Genomic DNA, 26,427 nt, shown 5'->3' with positions numbered 1-26,427 from the left:
TTACCGACAACTACGTATTGCTCGCTTGTTGAACGAAACGGTACCCTGGATCCATAACTCTGGGGTCTGGTTTTCTGGAACGCACAGTGGTTCGAACATTTTTGACAGTGTTGAGAAACGATTTTCTTTTTACGCAGTTTCGTGGTAAAAATTGTTGAAAAATGTCTTGCAGTTTGTGAGAAATATTATGTTGCAATTGGAGTGTAGGTGCTAGTTTTAGGGGATGATATAATGTTATGGTTACAAGTAACTGGGAACGTTTAATGAAAATAAGTGTTGAGAATTTAATTATCTCTAATGATGTCTCCTGAATGCTAAGGTAAACGTGAGAATAAAATATGAAAGTATGACGATTATTTAAAATATCTATTCAACGAACTGGGTCTACCGTATTGTTTTCAACAATTTTTATTTCAAATTCGTAATCAGCGATCGTGGAAACATTCAGATACTAATTCTGGGGTAAATTAGTGCTTCTAAATTGATGTTTTATCATTTTTTTTTCGCATTTTGGACGTTTCGAATCACTGTGCGATACAACGCCATGTTTTAGCAGTAAAGCGTTATTCGAATCAATTTTTACAACGAAGAAACTTCTTATGGGGATTCATAATTTTGAACGGGTATTAAAAGTAGTTTAATTTACAATTTGGAGTACATTTGTATCCGTGTTTTATGCTCAATGGGCTATTTTGAGTACGAGTGAAATCGTTTCATATATATTTAAATGTACATGAATTATTTCATATATATTTAAATACACGTGTATTATTTGACGTATATTTAGTTATACGTGTATTATTTTACGTATATTTAATTACACGTGTACCAACGTATTCGTATTTTGATTCGTATAATTTTTACAACATGACGATTAATTTGTGGAAGGAGAATATAATTTTATAAATTTCGAGATAACGCGTACGAAAATAAATCACAAGACCGAATCACGAAAATTCGAAAAACGACTGTAGGAAATATATAACTTTCGATACGAATTAAAATTTACTTCACTTACCGAAGAAGACTTAAAAACCAAGATCGAAGAGTGTAATACGCTCGAATATGTTTGTTCGGGCTAACGTTGCGAATTATCTGTTTTACCTTCTCGCGAGTGGTATCTCTTAATAGCTGTAATTAAATCGAGCAAACACGTTCTAAGTAATTTGTGGGTCGGTTGAAACTCCGGAAGTCCATCTACCCGGATCTAACTCAAGGAGAGTGCAAGACTTTCGGTCAAGGATTTAGGTGAAATTTTGCATACTGACAGATTTCGATTCTGTTTACGAAAAGTAACACCATAACTGCAGGTACTCGATAGTTTTTCAAATACTCACGATTAAGTTCCTCTGTGGAACATTAATAGAACATAATAAATCGTTAACGTGTATAACAATATCACAGTCCTGTATATAACGATAGATTTCATATTCCTTGCGTAGAAGAACCATTCTTGTATCTCTTACGTACCAAATAAAGCTAAAACCTTTTAATAAGTAAAGACATTTTATCTATTTTTAATTTAATTTAATTTTTTTTATAAATGTACATTTTCACACGTAAACTCTGATTAATTCGAACGGTTAAATAAACAAAAAGAATTATCCATCCCTATGAAATCGAACCACGATCTAAGAAGTTCGATACGTTACCCAACAATCATGTTAGTCCATTGGACTAAAATTATATCTCAACGTAACGATGAAAGATCAATCGTAAATATCTAAACAACTATCAAATATTTATCCCTGTGATGTAATACATATTCGATAAATTTAAAAGTAAGTAAATTTTCAACCAAATCCATGCCTCGGAGATTGTGCTCTTTTCGATAGTTCATCGACTTCGATACAGTAAACGGTGAAAAAATGTTAAAGACGTGGATACGAGTGGTATTTTTACCGGAAGATTCGTGCATCGATAAAACCAAGGCAGCGGGGAAATTCCGGCAGGAATGATCGTCTCCCGTTCTCACGGACTATGAAATCAAATGATAATAGAGAGTGTCGTCGGGTGCAGCAGGAGAAAGGCGAGGAAAATGCTGCCGTCGTTTGTTTGCACGTTTGTTCGGCACTTAGCCGACGCTCTCGCAGCCGCCCCAAATCCCCGCAAATTGAAATATCTCTCGGAGTCTTACGGTCCTGGTTAACAACAAACCCCGGGGACGGATCTCGCTTCGCTCGTTGTAATCCCGAGACGAGGGCGAGGCCTCTCGTGCTCCTTACGCGAGTCCAGCACGTTCCTCTTCTTGCCGCTAAAGCTCGTAAGGGTGTCAGGATTCGAAACTCCTCATCGGCCACGGCAAGCTGTTTTTGCCGCCTACTCTTGAGAAATGATCGTTTCTTCGTTTTAGAATTAACTGGAGATTTTTAGATACTTGTAGGAGTACGGAGTAACGAAGTATCTTGTGGAAGATTTGTCACCTTGCTCCTATAATTATTGCCACGTTTTAGGTTATGATACAGATTGTATAATACTGTTATAATCATCTGGAGATTTTTAGATACTCGTAGGACTACAGGGTAACGAAGTATCTTGTGGAAGATTTGTCACCTTGCTCCTATAATTATTGCCACGTTTTAGGTTATGATACAGATTGTATAATACTGTTATAATCATCTGGAGATTTTTAGATACTTGTAGGAGTACAGAGTAACGAAGTATCTTGTCGAAAATTTGTCACCTTGCTCCTATAATTATTGCCACGTTTTAGGTTATGATACAGATTGTATAATACTGTTATAATCATCTGGAGATTTTTAGATACTCGTAGAAGTACAGAGTAACAAAGTATCTGTGGAAAATTGGTGACATAATTATTTATCTTATATACCATGTTTTAGGTTATAATACCGACCATTCTATTCGCGACTTCCTCGTAGTTGTTGGATTATTACGATTTCTCCATTAATTCTATAATTACCTGGAAATTTTAAAATACTCGTAGGGGTGTAGAATAACAAAGCATTGTCTCTGGAAAATTTATGACCATTCTCCTGTTCTTACTGTGAAACGAACAAGTAATGGAGTTCATTCACGAATACAGTGCGTTAGGTCCAAAATTTCTAACCTTTATCCTATTCTCATCGTAAAATGAACAAATAATGAAGATAATGTATAGTATATCGTTTATTGTTATTTGAAACTGTTCACCGTTTTGTAAACGGTTCGACGAAGCAATTCGAACAAAGACTCATGGTTTTCAAGACACTGGAATGGTACCTGCAACTAGTGATAAAAATTCACAATAGTCTAAACCTCTTGGGTCTAATCGTACACAAACGACAACCTTCTTCGTCAAACGACAATCTTCTCGATATTCGTAATACACTCTCCATTTTACACACGATTGCTCCGAAATCTTTCCATCTCCTTTCTCGAGCGATAAATTTATTCAAAAACGACCCGGTCACGCGCAAACAAAGAGAAATTCGCACGAAATTCAAATATCGCGCTTTCGAATAAATCCAAGGCGTTTAATATAACCCAAAACCGTTGTACGACGCTTCCACGATTATCTCTCCTAATACCAACCAACGTCAAACTTTTGGGATTCTCTTGGAGAATTATCTCTGGAATCTTCAAACGGACGTTCGAGTTCGTAAAACTCGAATCGTCGGATTGAAATTTCGCTCGATACTCGTTAAAAGAGTCGCAAAGCGAGTCGGTAGAAACTCTTTATTATTTGACACACCCCAAAGGAAGATTCCATTAACGAATAAATCGACCAAATCCCGTACCGATCGTTCGTCGAGAAATAAAAATTGCACCTGCGAGAACGACGAACTTTTACCACGGATCTGACGATACAAAAATTCCAACGCCTCTTCGAGTAGCGTAAATTAAAAAAAAAAAGAAAAGAAACTCCTGGTTAATTAAGTCGGAGCTTCTAAAATAATTAACGATCGCTAGTTCAAAATGTCTACCGTTTGCCTTTAACGGTCGCGGGGTGGGTCAGTTCGAATGTCTGGTTTTATTAAAATATTAGAATCCCCCCAGCGTGATATTCCAAGGCGGTAGATTGGGCTAATACCGAGTAAATTGAAATACGGCGATAGAGGAATCGAACGATCTTCGAGCGGAATGCTGCCGGTATCGGGGCGACCTTATGTCGATTAGGTTACCTCTGTAAATAGGCAGGGTCGTTTCGTGCTGGAAGATAGTTAGCGGCATCATCAGACGCAGTGATAGCGGTGCTCTTTGAAAAAGGAGGCGATCGATCACACGGCTGTCAATGCGAGTAAGGGAAGCTGGCGATTCGCTGCCGCGGAGTCAGGGGTGACACGTCCTCACCTGTCACTGTCACGTTCGTGACAAACGCATTCGTGTTACTACGTAGCAACCAGGCACAGCCACACCGTAGCCAGAGATTACCGATCCACGATCATCGTCTTCTATCGATTCACGCGTTTCCATTCCAGACGTTTCGCAATCGAATACTTCGAGGAAGTGTCCGTGAAAATTGGCAACAATCGTAATTCTTCTTCGTCGAAACAACGAAGGAGTTTAATACGTAATTTTGTTCACGTATTTGTACATATATCGAACAGTATTTTACGTATTTGTACTTCGAGGAGTATAAAGAATATCCAGAGAAGAATAATTTCTTTTTAATTTTGAAAGGATTACAGTTCTTTGAATAGGAATGCCTTAAATATCTTCGTTGTTTATGGTTCTATGGAAGAACTCTTTGGGATAAAGTTGTACTGTTCGAAGAGGTAATAGTGGTGGTAGCATTATTTATACATCTTCGGGAAATACGAAGAATATCGAGTGAAGAGAAAAAGATATAGAGGGTGGACCATTTAAATAGGAATGCTTAAATATCTTCATTGTTTATGGTTCTACGAAGAAACTGCTTGGTACAAAGTTGCATTTTCTAAAGGGGCACGTGTGGTGGTAGTATTATTCTTTTTTCGAGCTCATTTTTTTACGAGAATGTAAGATCATTGATATTTGTTTAAATAGCACACTTTATGTACCATATTGTTCCGTTCGTTCGAGATCGAAAAATGTTCAATTTTTTTGTGTTCAAAATGATGGTCATTCGCATTAATGCAGTATGTGCAAGCAAGTGCACAAGTAAGTGTAAGTATAATTGTAAGACTCGTTCTAAATGATTTCTGTACATTTTTCGACTCCTGTGGCGCAATTAAAGTACATGCTGTAATAATTTATTATTTCACGTGTTCAAGCAGGTTTGTTAAGATAATACCACTCTTTCGTTCGAGTTGTGTGCTTGTATGCGGATCGTAAGACACTGCACTTAAAACATTAACTGCGTTTGCTTCGTGCAGCAGCATATTCATTTGAAATGATAATTTCAATGAACGCTCTCAACGACGAGAATCACAACGTAAACAAACTTTTCAGTACAAATCCATCGAGCAATAATTGTTCGATAACGTTAAGACATATTAATGTATATTTATCGAGATCGAATGATCGGAACGGTGTGATTTATAAAGTTGATTTGTTCTTTAATGCTACACAAGGATATCGAAAAAAATGTAACATGCCACTTAACAAAATATCAACGACTTTAAATTCTCGTAAAAAATTACCTTGGAAAAAGAATAAGATAATCGATTCAATTTAGGAGAGTATTCGTTTTCTTCGAGTCGAAAATACATAATAATAATTTATTTGAAAAATTTCAAAATATTTTAATGGATAATTTTATTCGTACATTTTTAAGAAAAATTTACAAATTTTAAACATCGATTGTACGCGATTGGACGATAACTGCTGTTCTACTTTTAATTTGAAGAATATTTAAACGAAATTTGGGAGAAACATTCTTAAATACATGACGATTAAAGACGTTTTTCCGAAAAAGGGCCCACAGCCCTATAGGCTCCTTTTTTCTTAGAGAGTTACTCGATTAGGGATGAATTTACAAAGTGGATTCGCGATAATTAATTCGGTTCGCGAATCGTTCGAGAAATTGTTAATTATCCGAGTATTTTCCAATGACAAATCAACTTCAAGCGCGTTAATCGGTTCATCCAATGTATTTACAAACAAATTCCATTGCAGTGGACGGAACCGTTAGTAGAAGAAATATAGCCAATTTTATCAACGATAAAATATTTCTTTTATCGTTTCGTGCTAATTTTTATCGCGGCCGGAAATAGATATAAATAATATTTATCGACATTTTAAGGCTCCAAGGTGAAGCAACGCTATAATTTGGATACCACTTGCGTATTTTGAGTTCTGTTAGTGGTTGTAAATTTTCCACGTGAAATTTCATCGAGTGTTATCCAACGAAAACGTGCTATAAGAACAATCGGTGGAAAAACTTTATTTATATTTGAATCGATTAGTCGAAAAATGGTGCAAGTTTAACTCCTTTTAATTTATGTACATTTTGATCCTCTATCATCTTCTTCGTAAACAGGAATCTCACCCAACCCTGTATGATTAATTTAATTCAATGGCTGATAAAATGTCCAGCCATTGTTTATCGTATGCAAATGACAATGCAATAATTGCAGTAGGAATAATACGTACAAATATTGCGTGTTTTAAATAGATATTCCATCGTTTCCAGTTTTTACTTTTGAACAAATTACAGCAAACAAGCAACAAATTAGAAAAGAAGAAAGTCATCAAGGTTTGTTTACTATTAAAAGTAAACGAATTATCTTCCTTAAATTATTCTTTAAGTTATTGTTGCATCAACCTTTTCCTAATGTCTTGTTGCTAAATTTTAGCAAGATGCTTTGTATTCCAGAATTTACAACACGTCCCAACTTGAAAACGCATTCTTCACGAATTATGATAATGCAAACAATACCAAACACGGTTACACTGTAATCTTGTACAATGCAAATAATCCCTTGTGTAATCGTTGGAGCTGAAAGACAAGAAAAAGCGTAAATAAGATATAATCAAATAACTTGGTTAAATATTGTTTTATTTTTGTCACCAATATATTCAATTATATCTTATAACATACATTCTACGATACTCTGTACAGAATAACGTAAAATAATTACTTATTTTCGCATACGACGAAAGGCCCAACGTAAAGTTAAAAGAAATTAATATAAACGGTAAATTTTTTGTTACAGTTTCTTCGTAACTTAGGCGTAATTGAGAAGAGTTGTAAAAAGTTAACGGACCTTAAACTATATATACAAAAAAATACCGAAAAATATTTATTTCATTGATGTTTGTTTAACCTCTTGCGCTGGAAAGCTTCTTAAAATACTTTAAAACATTGCCAATCTTGTTTACATTTAACTAGATAGTGCGATTATATGCATTTTTTGTACTCAATCTACTTCAAACTTCAATAGAAATTATTACAAGTAAGTAACTAACAAAGTTCGTTTTGTCAGTTAGTCACAGGCTTCTGCTATTTAATTTCCAGCAAAAGAGATTAAAAGTGGGCCATGTTAGTTTCATGCTATGGATGAATAAAATGAACGATGAGAGATGCGTTTCTTCCATCGTTCCAAAGGGTGTCCCAATCATCACCGGTCGATTTCAATCTATCGATCGAAGTAAATCGACCGGTGACGATTGGGACACACCGTACGGTACAATCTACGCGGAGTGTATCTTCGTAGGATAAGGGTCATTGTTTTCGCGAAGAACGTGATATCTTAACACGTTTCAGGTGTTCGGACACCGACAGAAGTGAAACACGAATTGGGAGCCGGTGGAGGGGTAGTTTCCCCCGGTGACGTGGTCGGTGTAAACGACACGGACGATAAGGATGGAAAGAAGAACAAACGCCAAAGGCGGCAGAGGACGCATTTCACGACGGCCCAACTTCAGGAGCTCGAGGCTTTGTTTGCGAGAAATCGGTATCCGGACTTGCCGATGAGGGAAGATATAGGCCAGTGGACGCGTCTTCCAGAACCTCGAGTCAGGGTGAGTGACAATCTTTAATTGCGTTTGATTGCGTTCTTCTGCGCATTGCATCTTCTGTGCACAATTTGGCGGGAAATTAATTTTGAAACGAAACTCGAAGGATGAATTTTGAAGTCCAAATAAAATTCGTCGACCATTGTTAGGACACTACGAATACGTAAACTATAAGACTCTAAAGTGGTAGAATAAAACGCCAATTTATAATTTTGTAACTTTCTCCCTTAAATTTATGTTTCAAATTAAAGATGAATAATTGTTGATCACTACTCCAAAATCTCGAATCACAGTAAGTGAGGATGTTTCAACAATTGCGTCTTTCGGCTGAAAATTAATTTCGATACCAAAATCAAAGTTCGACCAATTTCAAATTACAAATAAAAATCATTAAGATTGTTAGCGCACTACGAACAAGTGGATAAGAGAACTCTATAGCGGTAGAACGAAACGTCAACTTGTAATTTTGTAATATTTTTGGAACTTGTTTAATTCGAACATCGAACGATCCGAGAAACAATTTCTTTTTGCGTTTTACGAAGAATAAAATAAAAAATTCACCCCGCAAGGAAAATTAGAACCGAGCGATTTCTTTTCTCGGAAACGGAGCAATGTAGAAACCACTATCTGGTAAATTATAATAACAAGGGATACTAATCGTCGTTCGTTTCGAATATTCAAATTATTCGATATCGAACGGAGTATCGATTCAGAGATACGATACCGATAACAACGATCGAAATATTTCGCCAACCGTTTCGATAAACGTTGTCCAGTCACGATCGTCTCGACTCATCTTTTCTCATCTTCGTCGAATCACCGTAATATTTGTTTCTTTCTTCGAATATCGCACAAGACCAGAACGAGATGCTCGATTTTTGCTAACGACTCGCGACGGTTTATCCGCGTTTGTTTTCGATTCGAAGAAAAAAATGGAAAACGAATCGACGCGCAACGCTCGATCACCGAATTCTTTTTTTTTCCATCGAAAGACACTGCTATCGCGTTCTCGTCGCGTTATCGGCCGATCGAGCGAGCCTCTATCGATCGTATTCTTGATTTCGGACAAACAATTTCGTCTTCGACGGAAACGATTTCTATATCTCCTCCGATCGCGACGCATCGTTGCAAAGTACTCGCCGCACAATGCTTCAAAACAGGAAAAGATTCTAATTGTTTTTAATACTGAGAAACCAATTTTTTTTTAATACTGAGAAAAGAATTTTTTTTCATACTAAGAAAGGAACTTTTTTTAATAAAATTTCGTAACAGAAGAAATATCAGAATCGATACAAACTTGAAATATCTTAAACTTGTACGAAAAATATAATATGGAGTATAGAATAGATGTTACTTTTAACATAACGTTCAGATTAACGACAAGTAACCGAAAAATGTAATAAAGAACAATTTTAGTAATTTATTTGCGTACATAAAAATGAAACAAGTAACGTACGTTAAATCAACAATCTTATTATTGTTCACAGTGGAACGTAAATTTCGTAAAAGTGAATTTTTAATCGACTTTAATTAGATACAATTATTTTGCGACAATTTGCATCTAAGTCAGACTTGATTCCGATTGTTCGATAGAAACCTTGGAAAGCATGACTGGACTGTAAAATTAGCGAGTTTGGTGATCATTTTTTCTGATAGTTGTCAGAATTTACGCTTCAATTACGCCGCGGCACCGGCCGAACTCGAATCGACGTAACTTTCGATTCGAGTCGATCGAAGTAGCAACAGAAACCCACAATGGACGCATTGATGCCACGAAGTATCGATTACAAAGGCAACAATTCATGCTCTTTCTGCCAGATAATACCTCGAGCTCCCGTGTCTACAGTCATGGCCTCCGGAAAATGGCATTCCTTCGCCTAACGCCGATAATTTCGAGAAAAATCACGAATTTTCGACTCGCTCGTATTTTTTCGGGGTACAACGTTATTCGAGATTCGTGGAAATTATTCGAAGCTCTGAAAAGATTAACAAAATTATTGTCCGCGATGAGAGTTTTGAATTATCGGTGAAAAATGATCGATATACGTACGTACGTATATCAATAATGTATATCAACGTATGAATAAAGAGTTTCGAATTATCGATGAAAAGTAATATACCTGAGTATGTACGTATGTATTGAATTGAAATCTTTTGTAGGACAAAGACGAGTATTGTCTCAACGAACGATTCGAGATGATAAATTTTTAATATTGCGTGTATCAGAGGTCGCGAAAATATTAATTCTCGATTACCAATGTTGTGTCGATTAAATTCATCAATTTGATTAATTCGCGCGTCGATATAAATTACAATAACGTGTTCCTTAGCAAATATTCAATCTTTACACATATTCGTAACAAAAGCGATTAATGCTCAACAGATATACAATGTTACAAAAAAAAATGAAAAAATCGACGTTTACTAGACGTCGTAACTAAGCTACAATTATTTTTCCTACTTCTTTCTTTATTATCGCTTCTTGTATAGTTTGGCAAATACGCGTTATTATTATTATTATTTTTATTATTATCATCGTTGTTATCTTGTTTCCCAAAAAACATTATTATCTACGACACAGGGACGGTGATTGAGATATCCTAACATATTCGTTACAAAAATTTCCAATGTTGAACAAAGGTGCTTCGAGAAACTCGTATTCGTTAATAAAGAATATTAAAAATCACCTCCATCGATATCTACGTATCGATTTCGATGAAATGAATTCTCTCGAATCACAGAAATTACGAGTTGCTACTTTTCTTTCTAGTTTTTACTATCATTATTGTTTTTGTTATTATCGTGTACAACGTCGATTTATTCCAAATCCTACTAGATGGAATCGTCTACCGACGCCATTGCAATTGGCTCAACGTCACCGTTGCGTATAGGTTAGAATCGCATCTACTATTCAGAATTGGAAAGAAGACAAAGGACAAAGCACATCTATTAGTGTTATTTAGTCGTGTCACCTAATTAATAGGCAAAGACTACTCCTGTGTCCCGTTGGTCTTCTTTTCGGCTCAGAATAGTACCATGCAGAGATCGTAAGTTGTCAAGTCTCTAGAAATCAAACGACAGAGTAATCTTCACACCTCATATTTAGGTGGTAACAGTCGCATCGCATAGGCGTAGAATCTCTGTATCTATGGAAAATGAAATTCCTTGTCTATATTTACAAGCTTCAGAGTATCTTTGGTACAGATTGAAACAAAAATATAGCACACTCTGAAGTGATTAAAATGTTGGCAGATTCGGCACTTAAAATATATTAACGACACATCGTTCCACGAGTTTCAAGGAATTGTAAACTTACAATTTTTCTTTTATTCGTAGGGATATTTATAAATGTTAAGTAAACACAAAATAGGAGTATAAAAACAAAATTTCTGACTGAAAGTTACCAGTATTACCACCGCTTGAAACAATAAGGGTTAGTATTACACGATACAACGATAAAAATGTAGGTGAATCTAAAATCTAACAGCAGATCCGATGTGACGGGAAAGCTAGCTCTTTCGAAAGTTAGCATCCAGTTTTGTAGTTTCTTTTCTTCGTCGATCGAGAAAATAGTATCGGGGTCCATTTTCCAACGAAGTGGTGTTTACCTTTAGATTTGTCCAATAGGGTTACCCGTGGTCCACCAAACGTTTTTGCGGCTTTGGATACCGGCGTGCCATCTGCCATGGTAACCAAAGCCTCGCGCGTAGCGGCTTCCGTGTATTTACATATGTAAATTTCGGGGTCATCCCAAAAGCGTGCAAAAATCCATCGATTCGGTGATCGAGGTAACGATGCTCGGTAACCGACAATCGCGTAAGACCATTTTCTTACGGTCATCATCGTAAATCCTCGGGGAAAAATCGTATATCGATTACCGATCAGTTTGTTCCTTGTTATATAACGATCGTACTCGAATGAGTAAAAATTTCAAATAGAAAATACGTTTCGAAGGAAATCGTGTTCTTGTTGCAAAATGTAGTTGTCATAGTAATCGTCGTACCTATCGAATACTGATGCAGTTTTGGAATCTTGGTGCACAGATTATCTGATAAAAAGTGGTTACATCGCTGCGATAATGTTTTTGGGAAAATTGATAGAAAAAGTATAATCGATGAAAAAAGTGCAGTGTATTTATGTTTTAATCGGAATGAAGCCATATTAGACTTTAAATAAAGTAGAACCGGCTGGAACAAACGGTGTAAATTTCAAACCAGAACCATAATTTGAAAAACAAAATTCCTAGAAACGATCGACGACCGAGTCGGTGTCGATTACTGTTTATTTCATCCTAACGAAACATCAGCGAAGCATCTTGTCTTTGACGGATGGTTCGAAAACTACTAACCCCGTCTCTACCGTCGGTCGGTCTCCATTCGGATAAGTCCGCGTCGGGCGAGTTTCGAAAGAGGATCCGTGTTGGAAATTTAACGAATAAAAGGTATCATTTAGGTAACGACCGATGATCGAAGTTTGAGTAGCATTTCCGAGAAAAGACGACTCGGATGTAAAGAAGTTTAACGAAAAGATATATTTTTAATTATGTCGACTGATGAAAATTTCGGTAGTGTCTGAGAGAAGGCGACTCGGATGTAAAGAAGTTTAACGAATAGATATATTTTTAATTATGTAACGATGTAATCGACTGGTGAAGATTTCGGTAGTGTCTGAGAGAAGGCGACTCGGATGTAACGAAGTTTAACAAGCGAGTGTTTTATTAGTGTCTTAACGTCACAATCGGTTGATCGAAGTTTGAGTAACGTTCCCGAAAAAAGAAAACTCGGATGTAGCAAAGTTCAACGGGAACTCGGATATACAGAAATTTAGCGAATAAGAGGTACCTTGTACATAACGGTGCAATCGGTTGGTCAAGGTTTGGGTAGAGTCTCTGAGAAAAGCCGACTCGGATGTAACGAAGTTTAATACACGAGTCTCTTATTAGCGATATAACAACGCAATCGATCGGCGAAAATTTTGATAACTTCTCTAAGAAAAGACACTTTCAATCGACCTCGGTTTTAGCGTACAACTATTGTTATATATTCATTAGGAAGTCTAAGAACGAAGTGGACATCTCGCGTTACGAATCGTCGGGTAAATTATTGTTGACGCGGTGTTTCGAGCAAAACGTCGAATCGGCGACGCAGTTTGCAGTTTGAGTCGCGCTCGAGCGTCGGCACATGCATCTCGACTCGACGAGCCTCGTGGTTTCGTTTGTTTCAACGAGACCTTTAGAAAGGGTCGTATCGCCGAGACGAGAGCTCGGACAGAACGCAGGGATCGGGGTGGAAGAGAAACGGGAATGGAAGTGGGCAGGCACGAGGTCACGTGGGGTTGCGCAGCTCACGAGGGAAGCTTTGCGCCGGTAAGCCCTCCTGGATTTATAGAACCACACGGAGCATGGCACGGTGTTCCCGCCACGGTGCTATACGCCATGTACCAAAATGCTGCGGATCCCGACTATCGCGGAACCACGGACGCGATCGCGAATTTTTTATATTATTTTAAGGCCTCCGAAGAGTGAGAGAGAGGGAGAGAAAGAGTTTCGTTCGCCTGATACCAGAGCTCTGTTGTTTACTCGGTTGTACCGTATTCCATTCTTCCCTAACCAAATGCATCGTCCAGAATAAGATATTTGGACACTGAACTGTATTCGATTCCAATCGCCTTTTGTCAGAGGGACTACCAAAATCTCGACCGATCCTTTACACGATTATGTCGGTAATAAAATTATCAAACTTGATCGTGACTATGAGTCTACACTGTGTCGTCTAGCGCGTCAATTTTGGAGCACAGGAGAACCAAGGTAGTTAGTCTTAAAGGTTCGTAGTTAGTCTTCGATCTTATTAAATTTTTATGCAAGTTTACATTTGAATAAATAAATATATAACAATACTTGTACGCTAAAACCGAGGTCGATTCGAAGTATTCTTTCTTAGAGATGTTATCAAAATCTTCGCCGATCGATTGCGCCGTTAAATCGCTAATAAGAGACTCGTGTATTAAACTTCGTTATATCCGAGTCGTCTTCTCTCAGAAACGCTACTCAAACTTCGACCAACGGTAAAACCAACTAATAAAACACCCATGTGTTAAACTTTACTACATCCGAGTCGTCTTCTCTCGGATACTCTACCGAAATCTTCACCAACCGATTACACCGTTATACAAAAAGATACTATTCCCTAAACTTCTATACATCCGAGTTCCCTTTTCTCGGAGAAGCTACCTAAATCTCGATCAACCGTTACATCATCAATAAGACATCCGTATCCCAAATTTCGTTCGATTCGAATCGCTCTTTCACGCTGGCAAAAAATTCCAGGAAATCCGTCTTGGTTAGATCTCCGATTGACCATTTCGTTCGGAGGAGCGTAATATTCCCGAGACGCGGGTGTCGTTGCGCATCGCGGTGCCGTGTTGTCCCCTGTCGTTTTACCTTCCGGCGTGTACACCGTAATCGTCCCCGGGGCTCACCACGGTCGGTTGTACGACTCGTTGAACCGTGACGTCGCGCCGTGTCATTCTTCCCTGGAAATTTCTGCGCAACACGGCGTTACTTTCAGATACGCGTTGAAATTTACGGAGGGCGCGTGCGGGATCGCGATCGCGATCGGGTCGCGTTTAGTCGGTTCTAGCCGTCGCATTACGCTTAATTAATCCCGATGCAACATTTAATGCTTATCTATTTTGTCCGCGGATTTACCGAACCGTTTCCGGATAAAATCCGTGCGTGATTCCGGGCGAGAGTTGTCCGCGGTTCGTTCGATACGGAAAAGTCCTCTCGGCTCTTCGGGTGTATTTTCGGTATATTTTTCAGCGATCCGTCGCGTGTGTATCGAACGCTCGAGAAGCGTCCAATCTCCGCGAACGTACCGTTCGCGAGGAACGATCCATGTTTGAAGTCGTATTCTCCGGTTTGATCGTCGATTCCTTGGACGAGGGAGAAATCTCGCGCGGTCGTCGTCCGGCCGACGGATTCGATTTTCATCCTTCGCGGCGCTCTATCAATTCCTGGAACGTGGTACTCCGGGGTCGGTTAAAAGATCCGGACATCATAGGACGTGGCTCGAGAAACGGAGAAAGAGGACACCGGGGTGCCGGTGGGCTCCGGAGCGAGAGAAGAGAGACCGAGAAAGAGAGAACGAGAGGAGAGCAAGCGGGATGGGAAGCTAGGTACAGTTATCTGCAAAGAGGCAGGCGTATGTTTCGGTCGGTGGCAGCAGAGCGCGGCTGTCCGAGATAATCCGCCGGTGATTAAGACCATAAATCCATCGGCGGATTAGTACGGTTGCATCGCATACCGCGCGGTGGCGTCGCTGCGCGAGACTCTCTCTATGCCGCAGCCTCCGGCTATGCTACCAGCACGCCTGTCTCTCCCTCTCCCACTGGCTCTCCCTCTGGCTCTCCCTCTGGCTCTCCCTCTGGCTCTCCCGCGGGGTGCATTCCCTGTGTTGCTCCGTTCTCGCTCTCCCTTCTACCACTACCCTCACTCGCGACGGACACACGTCCGCCGATACGTGTCGGTATATCCGACGTGTGTAGCGAGAGACGGGGGGGAAAACGGTTCTACCCGGAGGGAAGCTACGTGTGTGTAACGGCGGCGAGGGTGGTGGACAACGCGAGGGAGAGAGGCCGAGCTTACACGCCATGGGAATGGGAAATGGGACGCCACGGAATATAGGTGGACACTAACCGGTATGAGAGTGAGGATTACCGAGTGTCATCCGTATTCGGCCGGGTTAGCGGCTGTCAGCGGCCAATGCCATCGCTATATATCAATTATTACCTTTGCCATTGCAACGGCTGGTTGCATTCCGATCCGCGCGTTGCTGCACTGCACTGCGGTCGTCCGGTGCGTATCTCTTCCGTAGGCCGATTTGCATCCACTACTCGAACGTTCGTGGTATCCCTCTCCTCTCTCTCTCATACACTCTCTCACTCTCTTTCTCTCTCTCTCTCAGTCTCTCCAACGCGTACACGCCCCTGCGTTCACCTTGCTTTTCCATCTCTCTGTCTCGCTGATCTTTTTGCACGGTGTTTCCTCTCGCTCCGGCATTCCAGTTTCGCGGGTTTAGCGTCGAACCCGTTGTTGGCAGCCGCGCGTGCACTTGCCAGGTCGTAAGTTCTCGTGCGCGCGAAGGATCAACCGGCTGTCCTCGGGATTTTCCGCGCCGCGTTACGAAGGTATCCACCGACTCACCCCTCTTCGCCGCCACTGTGCGAAGATCTGGAAATTAACGAGTCCGCGATCGAGCCCGCGACGCGCTGGATTCGGAGATAAACGCGAGCTAGCCTCACGGAGTGCTTTCCGAGTACGGGGCCGGTGTTCTTTCGGGATTTTTAACTCCTCGTGCGCGTGATACGCTTCGTTCTACAACTCATGGCGGAGGTTCTCATCCTCCGGAGGGATCTTTCGACCTTGAAACGCGTACGCAATTTATTTTTCGTTCGCGCAGATCGAATACATCGGAACTGCTTACCGTTGGGTCGTTCGGAAAGTCATTTCGTTTTGTTTTGTTTTTTTTTTATGGTGAAAATGAAACACGATTTTTTTAGAGCGTATGAACATTTTATTAAATTACATATTCTTCAGTTTGAGACCAAATGACTTTACGAACAACCCAATAGTATTACTAAAACCCAATTGTGTTACTACAAGCAGAGAATCATTTAAAACGTCGTGCTTAACTTTATCAACGAGTTAATGGTCGGAATTTTGAAAATTTAGTATAGATTTTTTAAATAAATGTAATATTCGAAACGGTATATAATTTTATGTCATCGAAATATATGATTTCATTTTAAAAAGAGAATTCGACCTTAACGTCTCCACCTACAAAGTTATATTTTTCAACGTTTAAACGTTCGAATCGAACGTTTCTTGGGCATTATTTTTTTTCTATTTCCCAAAACTTCCAAGACAGTCGAATCGGTCTCTTTGCAAAAATCACTCTGTGTATGTTCGAAAACACTCGAGTCTCCTTCGAATTTGCCAAACAACGAACTCGAGTTTTTGTAAATATCTACGAGAAAGTAGCAGGTACCATCTGCCTCTCGCAGAACGCTCCGAGCGTTGTTACAAAACGAAAGAAAAAAGAATCGATGCAAAAACTTTCTTCGTTCACGTTGGCTACCGTGGAACTCGCCAAGGGAATTTGATCATTTGACCGTATTCGGTATAATTTTTCAAAGTATTTTCCCTCACGTACAAATATTCTTCGCCTTTTTATTCGTAAAAAGAAAACTTTGCTTTTTCTTTCACAACATCGTAGAGAAGCTAACAAACTTTTGTATTTCAAATACTCGATAATAATTGGAAACGAAACAATATTTGAAAATTTGGTACAATTGAAAAAACAATTTCATGCGGATAACTTAGAACGACAGTATTCTGATTTACCTTCGTTGTGTAAAATTAAAAAAACGATCATCTCGAGTAAGCATCGATTTCAAGTCTCGAAATTTACTCGCCGAATTTTCAGACATAATTTACGGAGTCATAACCATCGCATTCGCGGTGTGCCCACATTTTGCACACAAAGCACCCATTCGTGTCCTCTTTTGTCTTCTCTGTAACTTAAATTGCACAAGCATTACGCAACATCTTTCTCGATAAATTTTCTTCCTCCAAATTGCACTCGTCTTCCGTATTTCGAATTAGTAACGTGGCACTGTGACCCAAAATTTCGCGTCGTATTTTGTATTCTCCAAATGATCGCAAAATTAAAACGATTGAGTAGTTATCGAAGAAAAAGAACTAAATTTGGTATTAAAATTGTTTCAATCGTCGTACATTGTTCTGTTATTGAATAAAACAATTCAAATGGTAGATATTGGGACATCTACCCTAACGTTGTAATATTCTACACGAGGACGCACAGGTGAACAATACAATAACCTGATTGCATTAGTATCCTAAATATACCACGGTATTCCAAATTAGCAACAGTATTTCGAATATATTGCACTTCCTTCGCGATACACCGAAAACGTTCGCGCGTTTCGTTAAATACCACAGTGGTTTCGAATACCACAGTGGTCAATGGTGATCGGTACTCCGAACTTACAGCGTTACTTTAACCTCCGCTTCATTTGAGTACTGAATACTTCCGGTACAAGCAATACGCGTATATATGGCGCGTGTCTAGCGGTTACGATTACCGAGGATGGAATATTTATTGCTAGTGTGAACTTTGTCGATTCTTTTACCTCGAATTAAATACTACAGGAAAGTTATTTTCGAACATGTGTACGTGCAGTCTTCCACTGATAGCTTTCTGTGAACGCATACTATATGTGCGTCCATAGTACTCAGAGGGTCAAAGCGTTTAACAAAGGATGAACCCTGATACTTGTAAACTTTTAAATAATGTTACTGTCCTTAACCATGCTATAAAATAAAACTATTAAATATTTCTACCATTTACAATATACTTGTAAACTTTTAAATAACATTACTCTCCTTAGCGACGCTGCTAAATAAAACTATTAAATATTTCTACCATTTACGTTATAGTAAAGGTTAACCTTGATACTTGTAAACTTTTAAATAATGTTACTACTCTTAGCGACGCTACAAAATAAAACTACTAAATATTTCTGCCATTTACAAGATACTTGTAAACTTTTAAATAATGTTACTCTCCTTAGCGACGCTGCAAAATAAAACTATCGAATACTTCTCACAGTTTAGCGCTACAGTTTGAGAAAAATATCGAAGACGTCCTTAAATACGGAAAACCAACGTGAATATTCAACGCGTTAAAACCTTGAGTTGTCACACGTTCTCGCGGGAAAGGTATCGGAAGGCTGACTTCGGGATTTTGGGCAGAACGCGAAACGATATGACGGTTCTATCGGAGATTTCGAGTCCCACCGAAACGGTGGCGAGCTGGTACGTTGTAAATCGCGCGCGAAGTTAATACCGCTGCGGACGGGGTTGGAAAACGTCGAAGGCCGCTACGCGTGATCCGCGATATTCCGTTGGTGGATTACCGCGCCGTTATATTAACCTTTTACGGTGAATTGTAGTCCCGAAGCAACGATATCGAATTTCCAGATTTATTTCGTCCGCGTTGTCCGCGAGATCCTCGTGAAATAACGCCTCGCGTTGCTACGCGCTCGAACCGATCGATAAAGCTGAGCAAAAAATCGTTTCGCGAGCAGAAATCGATCGAAACGATAGCCTTTTCGTACGAGGTGCCATTTTCCGGAAAGTTCGACCTTGGAAGCCAAATCCACGTTGAAGAACTAGTCAAGAATTTCTTAAGCCATCGGTGTATCGATAAGATTGTGGATCGTAAGGGTACAATGTTACACGAAATTTTCACGAGTACGTGTCGACGACATCTTTGGAAATTGATACGTGACAAAAGCGAGATTATGGTGACATTATTCTGTCATCTTGGACGTTTAAGTTTCTTTCTTTCTTTTAGGCAAATTCAATACACACACTTGCTGGTGTTTCATTCGTGTGAAGCACAAGCTTAGGAGGAAACTTTGGTTAAGATTCGATAAATGTGAATATTGTCACTTTTATCGTACGCTGAAAATTTACGAAAACATTCCGACGCAATTTCAAGCTTTAATTGTTAATTGAGGAGACTTGTAATTATGTAAAAGCGTATTAGTGTTTTAGATGTACATACATCCCTATGAAGGCTTTTAGAAATGAATTTACTTTTATAGAGGTATCGCTGATACGTTCTTACGAGGCAGATTGTGAACACTTGTATTCGGACTGAATTCGTTTGTCGTAATTTTTGGATCGTATACGGGGTGTCTGTTTCATTTCGACACGACGAAACATCTCCTCAGGTATCGACTGTATCGAAAAAAATACTCTCACGAATGTTGTTTGGTAAAGAGAAGGTTGGAAAAAATAAAATACATAGTGCTTTGGAAATACGTGTTCGTACTTTGGAGGACGAATCTACGCTCCAAAATGAGTAAAAAGTGTCTTATGTATTTATCTTGGTTTTCGAGTTATAGACGACCAATAAAAATGTTCAAAGTGTCTTGGACGATATTTTCCAATTGTACCTAAGTCCTTGAAAGTACAGAGTGCTTTGAAAATACGTGTTCATACTTTGGGGAACAAATCTATGTACCGAGATAAGTAAAAAGAATTGTACGAGTACGTTTCATGTACCCTGGTCTTCGACTTACGAACGATTGAAGAAAATGCTCGAAGTGTTGAATTCTTGACAAAAGAAATGACAAAATCCATTTATTTTTCTCCGTGTAGAATCGTCACGAGACACTCTCTGCGCGAACTCTGTTTAAAAACAATTATAGCATCTTGACATCGAATCGTTAAACTTCGCATCGAAATATACACTCTCGTGACAATTACGAGTTCTTCTAACCAGTGTCGTTTTTGTTCAATATATTGAACAACCTATTATATCTCAGAAAAACCAATAGGCGAAGAAAAGAGACATTTATAAAATTGATCGTGCGAACAGAATAAAAATCACCAATATCTTCCGAAATCGAACCACGAAATTTAAAATAAATTTACAGAAACTGTTGAAACCAGTCATCGTGACTGGTTTGGTGAATCTAACGTTAAGAAAGTCTGTATTCGTATAAAACACCGGTGAACGTTTATTTCAAAGCGTAAGACGTTAAAATTCACCCGAAACGCGTTTAATTGATCGCGTCTGCTTATCTCGTAGCACGTTAATCGAGTACCTTGCAAACGTGTATCTAAGACGGTGTTGGAAACACTATCGTAGATAAAGTACGTAAGAATCTCGTCGGGTATTCGTTACAGTGCCTGTTATGGATATAACGTTACGATGCAACTCGTCGTAAACGTAACGAAGTGTCGTTGCACTCTTGATTCGTATCTCGAGTTCGAGTTCGAAGTTCGACGCGAGTTCGTCGATAACCTGCGACCAAACGGGACAACTTCCCGGAAATAATTACCCGCGAAGCGCACGTTTATCGCGAACTGATCGTCACGATCGCTGATCTTCGATTTGGAAAAATTTACACGCGCGTCGCGATAGCGCGTCAACCGAATCTATTTTCGGCATTATTAAAATAGTTATCGAAATCGTTACGCACGACGAGCGTACGATTTAACACCAAAACTACCAATAGAGTCATCCGACACGTTTTCAATCTCTTTGTTGAAGTTGTTCAATTATTAACGGGGACTGTTGTACCTACGATATTTAGTGACAATTACAGAAATAGGAAATTAATTGTATTCGTAAATTAATTTGCCCTTTCCTTTTCCAATTTCAAAGGAAAAAATGGTACCTTGGTAGAAATAGAAATACGTTCACCTTCTGCAGTTTTATCGTTAAGTGTCACTGAACTCTTTTACCATCGATAACAAACGAAATTAATATGGAAATTTTGTGATGTAATTCGTAAATTAATTTGCCCTTTCCTTTTTTGATTTCAAAGGAAAAAATGGTAGCTTGGTACAAATAGAAATACGTTCACCTTCTGTAGTTTTATTATTAAGTATTGTCGAACTCTTTTACCGTGAATAACAAACGAAATTAATATGAAAATTTTGTGATCTTATTCGTAAATTAATTTGCCCTTTCCTCTTCTGATTTCAAAGGAGAAAATGGTAGCCTGGAATACGTTCACCTTCCGCAGTTTCATTGTTAAGTATAGTAGAAATCTTTCACAGTCGATGACGAATAAAATTAACGTGAAAATGTTATGATCCTATTACGTATCGTACATGAGCCATTTAGTAGAATTTCTGCGAACGATTGTTCACGAGAAATGAAACGTTCGTGTTCAGTTTCGGTGTTAAATTATCGCCGAGTCGGGCGTGGAACGCTGGAAAAAAATCGAAAAATCAAAGTACCGGAGAAATCAGCTCGTAAACTCTTTCGTCGCGGAGAACGCGCTAGAAAGCGATCTTTAAAGCGAGCGTCGGTGTAACGACGGAAACAAGTTTCGATCGTTGGTAGAAAAAAAAGGAAACAAAAAAAAAAAGAAACCGGTAGAGGGAGTGGAGATGGTGAAAAAAACCGAGGAGAAGCGCTTTCAATTCGATGGGAATCGATAACGCGAGCGGGCGCGACGCAATGAGCCGTAACTATTTATAAATTACAAAGGAACGGAGGAGGCACGAGAGCTAGGCGGGACGGCATTAAAAATCACGTGTTCCGCTTGAGCTCATAATCTCGTATAATCTTTTGCAAAGTTGTTAATACTCGCGGCTTACGGGTGTTAATTTAATATCCATACAGGTACGCCGACATTGAATATCCGAATCCCACTGGCTGCAGCTGTACGGTCCACTACCACAACGATAAAAAAAATCCATAAAATTGCTCACACCGAGAGCTAGCTACCCACTCCATGTCGTACGCTGGCTCATATGCCGTTTGTAACGTTCAGCGTCGCCCTCCGGACCGCTTTAATACAAACGATAATACTCGTTTCCGCCGTTTCGACTCGTTTTTTCTTTTATTTTTTTTTTTTTTTTTTTTTTTTTTTTGCCTCGCGGAACAACCGTCAAGGATACGTCCGCGCGCGTTAGGCGATCGCGATTATGGGTGCGCGATTGGCGCGTCGCCCAACTACGATTGGTCACAGGTGAAATCGTAAATCATCTTTTCATTGTGCACACTCGTCGTTTCAAAGTCGTGTAAAATTATCAGATACGTCGTGCAGAGTCTTAATCCGCTTCGTTTCTATTTTCGCGCGCAATTTTCAAATTGGAAGCGCGCGATTCTTGCTGCGCGTTTGGCGCGTCGACCAATGTTAACTGATAACGGTTAAAATTATAAATTACCGCATCGTTGCGCACAATTGTTGTTTGAATGTCGTGTGAAATTATTAGATACGTCGTAGAGAATCTTAATCCGCTTTGTTTCTATTTTCGCGCGCAATTTTCAAATTGGAAGCGCGCGATTCTTGGGGCGCGTTTGGCGCGTCGACCAATGTTAATTGACAAGCATTGAAATGATAAATTACCGTATATTTGCGCACAGTCGTCGTTTGAAAGTTGTGTAAAATAACGTTTCGCGAATAAACGTTAAATATTACGAAAATATATTTTTCTTCTTATTTGTTCTCTCGGTGATGCATTCTCGAGTTACAAAACAATATTAGGTTGAGAAATATTGCATATGGAACAAAAAATATTTCTCTAATTAGAAATTAAATAAAAAAAACACAAGAAGGTATCGGAAGCCCAAAGTTGTAGTTTGTTTAGTTGCATGATCATTCTACTTCTATGTAGGAATTCCTTGAACGATTTACACGGCAAAATATTTTTAGTTATGTCATTAAAAATAATTTAAATCCTTTTCGTACTTTTATTATCATAAATAACAAATTCTATTCTTTTCTTATTAGAATAAAACAAAAATAGTTTTTATTCTTTTATCATTAAAAATGACGTAAATAATTCTTGTTCTTTTATTATTAGAACTAATTATAAGTTATTTTTATTAGAAATATCATAAATAATTTTCTAAAAAATCACTATTCTTATCTAACCAGTAGAAAGAAATAAACACAGCTGCGTATGGTATAAATACGCATAGTATAAATATACAATATTTATTATTTCGTATTACAAATCACCCACAAAATGGACGTTTCGCGTGTTCTATGAAAGTTACAAATACGTTTGAAACATTTGTACGTTTCTCGTGGCACTTGTTATCGTTACCGGCGTAAGGATAACATCTAACACGTTTCTGGCGATCACTTTGTCCCTGTCTCTAACAAGACTGAATAAAACAGATTACCTTTCACTGTTTTGAAACTTTAGATATTTTAACGCGTCGACGACAAAATGGACGCCACTACTGGTTTACAGCGTCTAGTCCCAATGGACTCAGGTACCACCAAGCAATGGTTTAACATTATTACTATCAAAGGCATGAATTTTACCTTTTTCGAATTTCTTTTAGAAATTACTTGATCATTAACACGTGTCCTTTTTATTTTCTAAATTGCTCTATAAAATGTTTTATACTGTTTTCTGCATTAACGAATACATCGTGTATTGTAAATCATACGTTACGGTATACGTAGTTTCAGGTTATGTTACTAATAGCAATAGGATCTGCATTTCTTCCAAGTGTTGTTCTTTAGTTTCTTTCAACTTGTTGTTCTTCAATTTTTTTCGTCTAGTTGTTCTTCAATTTCTTTCAACTCGTTGTTCTTCAATTTCTTTCAACTCGTTGTTCTTTAACTTCTTCCAACACGTTGTTCTTTCATTTCTTTCAACGGGTTGTTCTTTAATTTCTTTCAACGCGTTGTTTTTCGACTTCTTTCCATGCGATCGCTCACGAATTTGAAGACGATTTCGTGTCATATTCCTTCGATGGTTTCGTGCATTCTCAATTACGTGGGGATGCTTTCGACGTGTTCGCGAAACCGCGTTTCGACGACGTCGTATTCCGGAAAATTGTTTCGTCGTCTTGGCCGCGATCCAGCCGACGCCAAACGCATCTCACGGTGTCCGCAAAATTTCTGCGACTTCCGGAAATGTCGCGTCGCGTCTCGAACAAACGAAACCCTTCGTTACACCCGATTAATTAAGGCGATATTCGTTTCTTCTCCGACAGAAAATAGATAATAATTGTAATTTTTCGAAAGACTGCAAAGTATTTTAATCGCCAATTTTTCTTACACATTTGTACATCTTTAAGGAAAATTTATAAAAATGTTTGAAATGAAAACATTTTTATTTCATTTTATTTCATTGTTAATATTCGAAGAGTTACAGTTAAAATTAGAACGTAAGTCGTGGTTAATCTATAAAATTATCTTTGTAACAGGTAAGTATAATGTTTAAAAAAAGAAGGTACAACAAAATGGGAATAATCTGTCGAGGAACGATTTTTTAAGATATTTTTCAACTTTCACCAGCTACTGCGAAAGAAACTACGATAGATACGTTTATAATTCTATTATCAGCTGTAAAGTGTTATAGAACGTGTGTATAAAATTTAGAGTCGATCGATCGGTTAGTTTTTCCAATATCACGGAGGCCATTTTCTAAAACGTAGTTTCGAGAAAAACACATCCAAAGTTTTAGTACAGTTTCTACACTTATGGAACCGTGTTATTTACTCCGATCGGCGATAACAGAGCCATACAATCCTCGATTTAGGGTCAGAAATGCGCAAATACCCGTGTAAAACCATAAACTGTTATTTATACACCAGGATTACGAGCGTAAAAAGAAATTAACTCGAGAAACGACTGGGGTAACTCAACGCGTATGTGCTTCAGAGGCGTTGTAATTTCGATCGTATTTCGAATTTCTAAAGACGCATATTCTACAGACATAGTATCCGATCGCTTTAACGTCATCGATCGAATCATCACGAACGTCAATAAATATACAATAATATACGAGTGGACTATTTTAATCTCTACTACTACTAAAATTTTACGATACTAAAATACTTCGAACGTAGTATTGTTCGTGTCGACAGTGCGATCGAGTCGTTACAAAAGTTATACCGTATGTACCATGTGTAATTTAAAGAAATTTTATACTGTTAATTTTCGAAGAACTTAAATTGAAGCTTTCGAATAAGTTTAGCGTATGTTTTTCATATTCGCGTACAACGTATGTACATGCATAAAATCCGCAGTTTTAGTTATCATTAAAATCGGAAATGTGTAGGCGATAATTTCATTATTATCGCATTGTGCGCGATGATTTCATTATGATTACTTTTTGCGCGATAAGTTCGTTATTATTACGCGCGTTGAAAATATTAACGAGCCCTTAAATGTCGTAGGAAATTCTTCCCAATATAGCAAGTATTAGGTTGTTCAATATAGTACTGTTCAATATAGTATTGTTCAATATAGTACTGTTCAATATAGTATTGTTCAATATAGTACTGTTCAATATAGTATTGTTAAATATAGCACTGTTCAATATAGTAATGTTCAATATAACACTATTCAATATAGCACTGTTAAATATAGCACTGTTCAATATAGTACTGTGCAATATAGCACTGTTCAATATAGTACTGAGCAATATACCACTGTTCAATATAGCACTGTTCAATATAGTACTGTGCAATATAGCACTGTTCAATATAATACTGTTCAATATAATACTATTCAATATAGTACTGTCCAATATAGCACTGTTCAATATAGTATTGTCCAATATAATACTGTTCAATATAATACTGTTCAATATAGTACTGTCCAATATAGCACTGTTCAATATAGTATTGTCCAATATACTACTGTCCAATATAGCACTGTTCAATATAGTATTGTCCAATATAGTACTGTCCAATACAGTACTGTTCAATATAGTACTGTTCAATAAGTTTTATCGAACGACAAAATTTATTGAACAATTTAGTACCTACTCTAAAACAGCAACTGTTTCGTATACTGTAAAAGAATTTTGTACAACGATGGAACCGATCTAACGTCGTAACAATTAACCGCACCGATACGCATCAATTTTTAAGCATCGTATCGAGGTATCGAAATAAGTCGTCATCGATATCGGTGAGATGTACTTGTTGACATTTCTCGTAGTATCTACGCGATTCGAACATC

General features: G+C 38.3%; 1 protein-coding gene across 2 annotated transcripts in view; it reads left to right on the top strand.

The window, feature by feature from the left end:
* Ptx1 (pituitary homeobox homolog Ptx1) overlaps nt 1–26,427 on the top strand; it is an 86,115-nt gene that overhangs the window by 39,479 nt on the left and 20,209 nt on the right. For both annotated transcript variants that reach the window (XM_076318137.1, XM_076318136.1), the window contains exon 3: nt 7,631–7,887. In XM_076318137.1, coding sequence (XP_076174252.1) covers nt 7,631–7,887 — 257 coding nt within the window. The remainder of the gene's footprint in view (nt 1–7,630; nt 7,888–26,427) is intronic.

The sequence above is a fragment of the Ptiloglossa arizonensis genome, chromosome 8 (genome assembly GCF_051014685.1).
Source record: "Ptiloglossa arizonensis isolate GNS036 chromosome 8, iyPtiAriz1_principal, whole genome shotgun sequence".
NCBI classification, from domain to species: Eukaryota; Metazoa; Arthropoda; class Insecta; order Hymenoptera; family Colletidae; genus Ptiloglossa; species Ptiloglossa arizonensis.
Note: the sequence above shows the minus strand (reverse complement) of the source record. Positions and strands in the feature narration are given on the sequence as shown.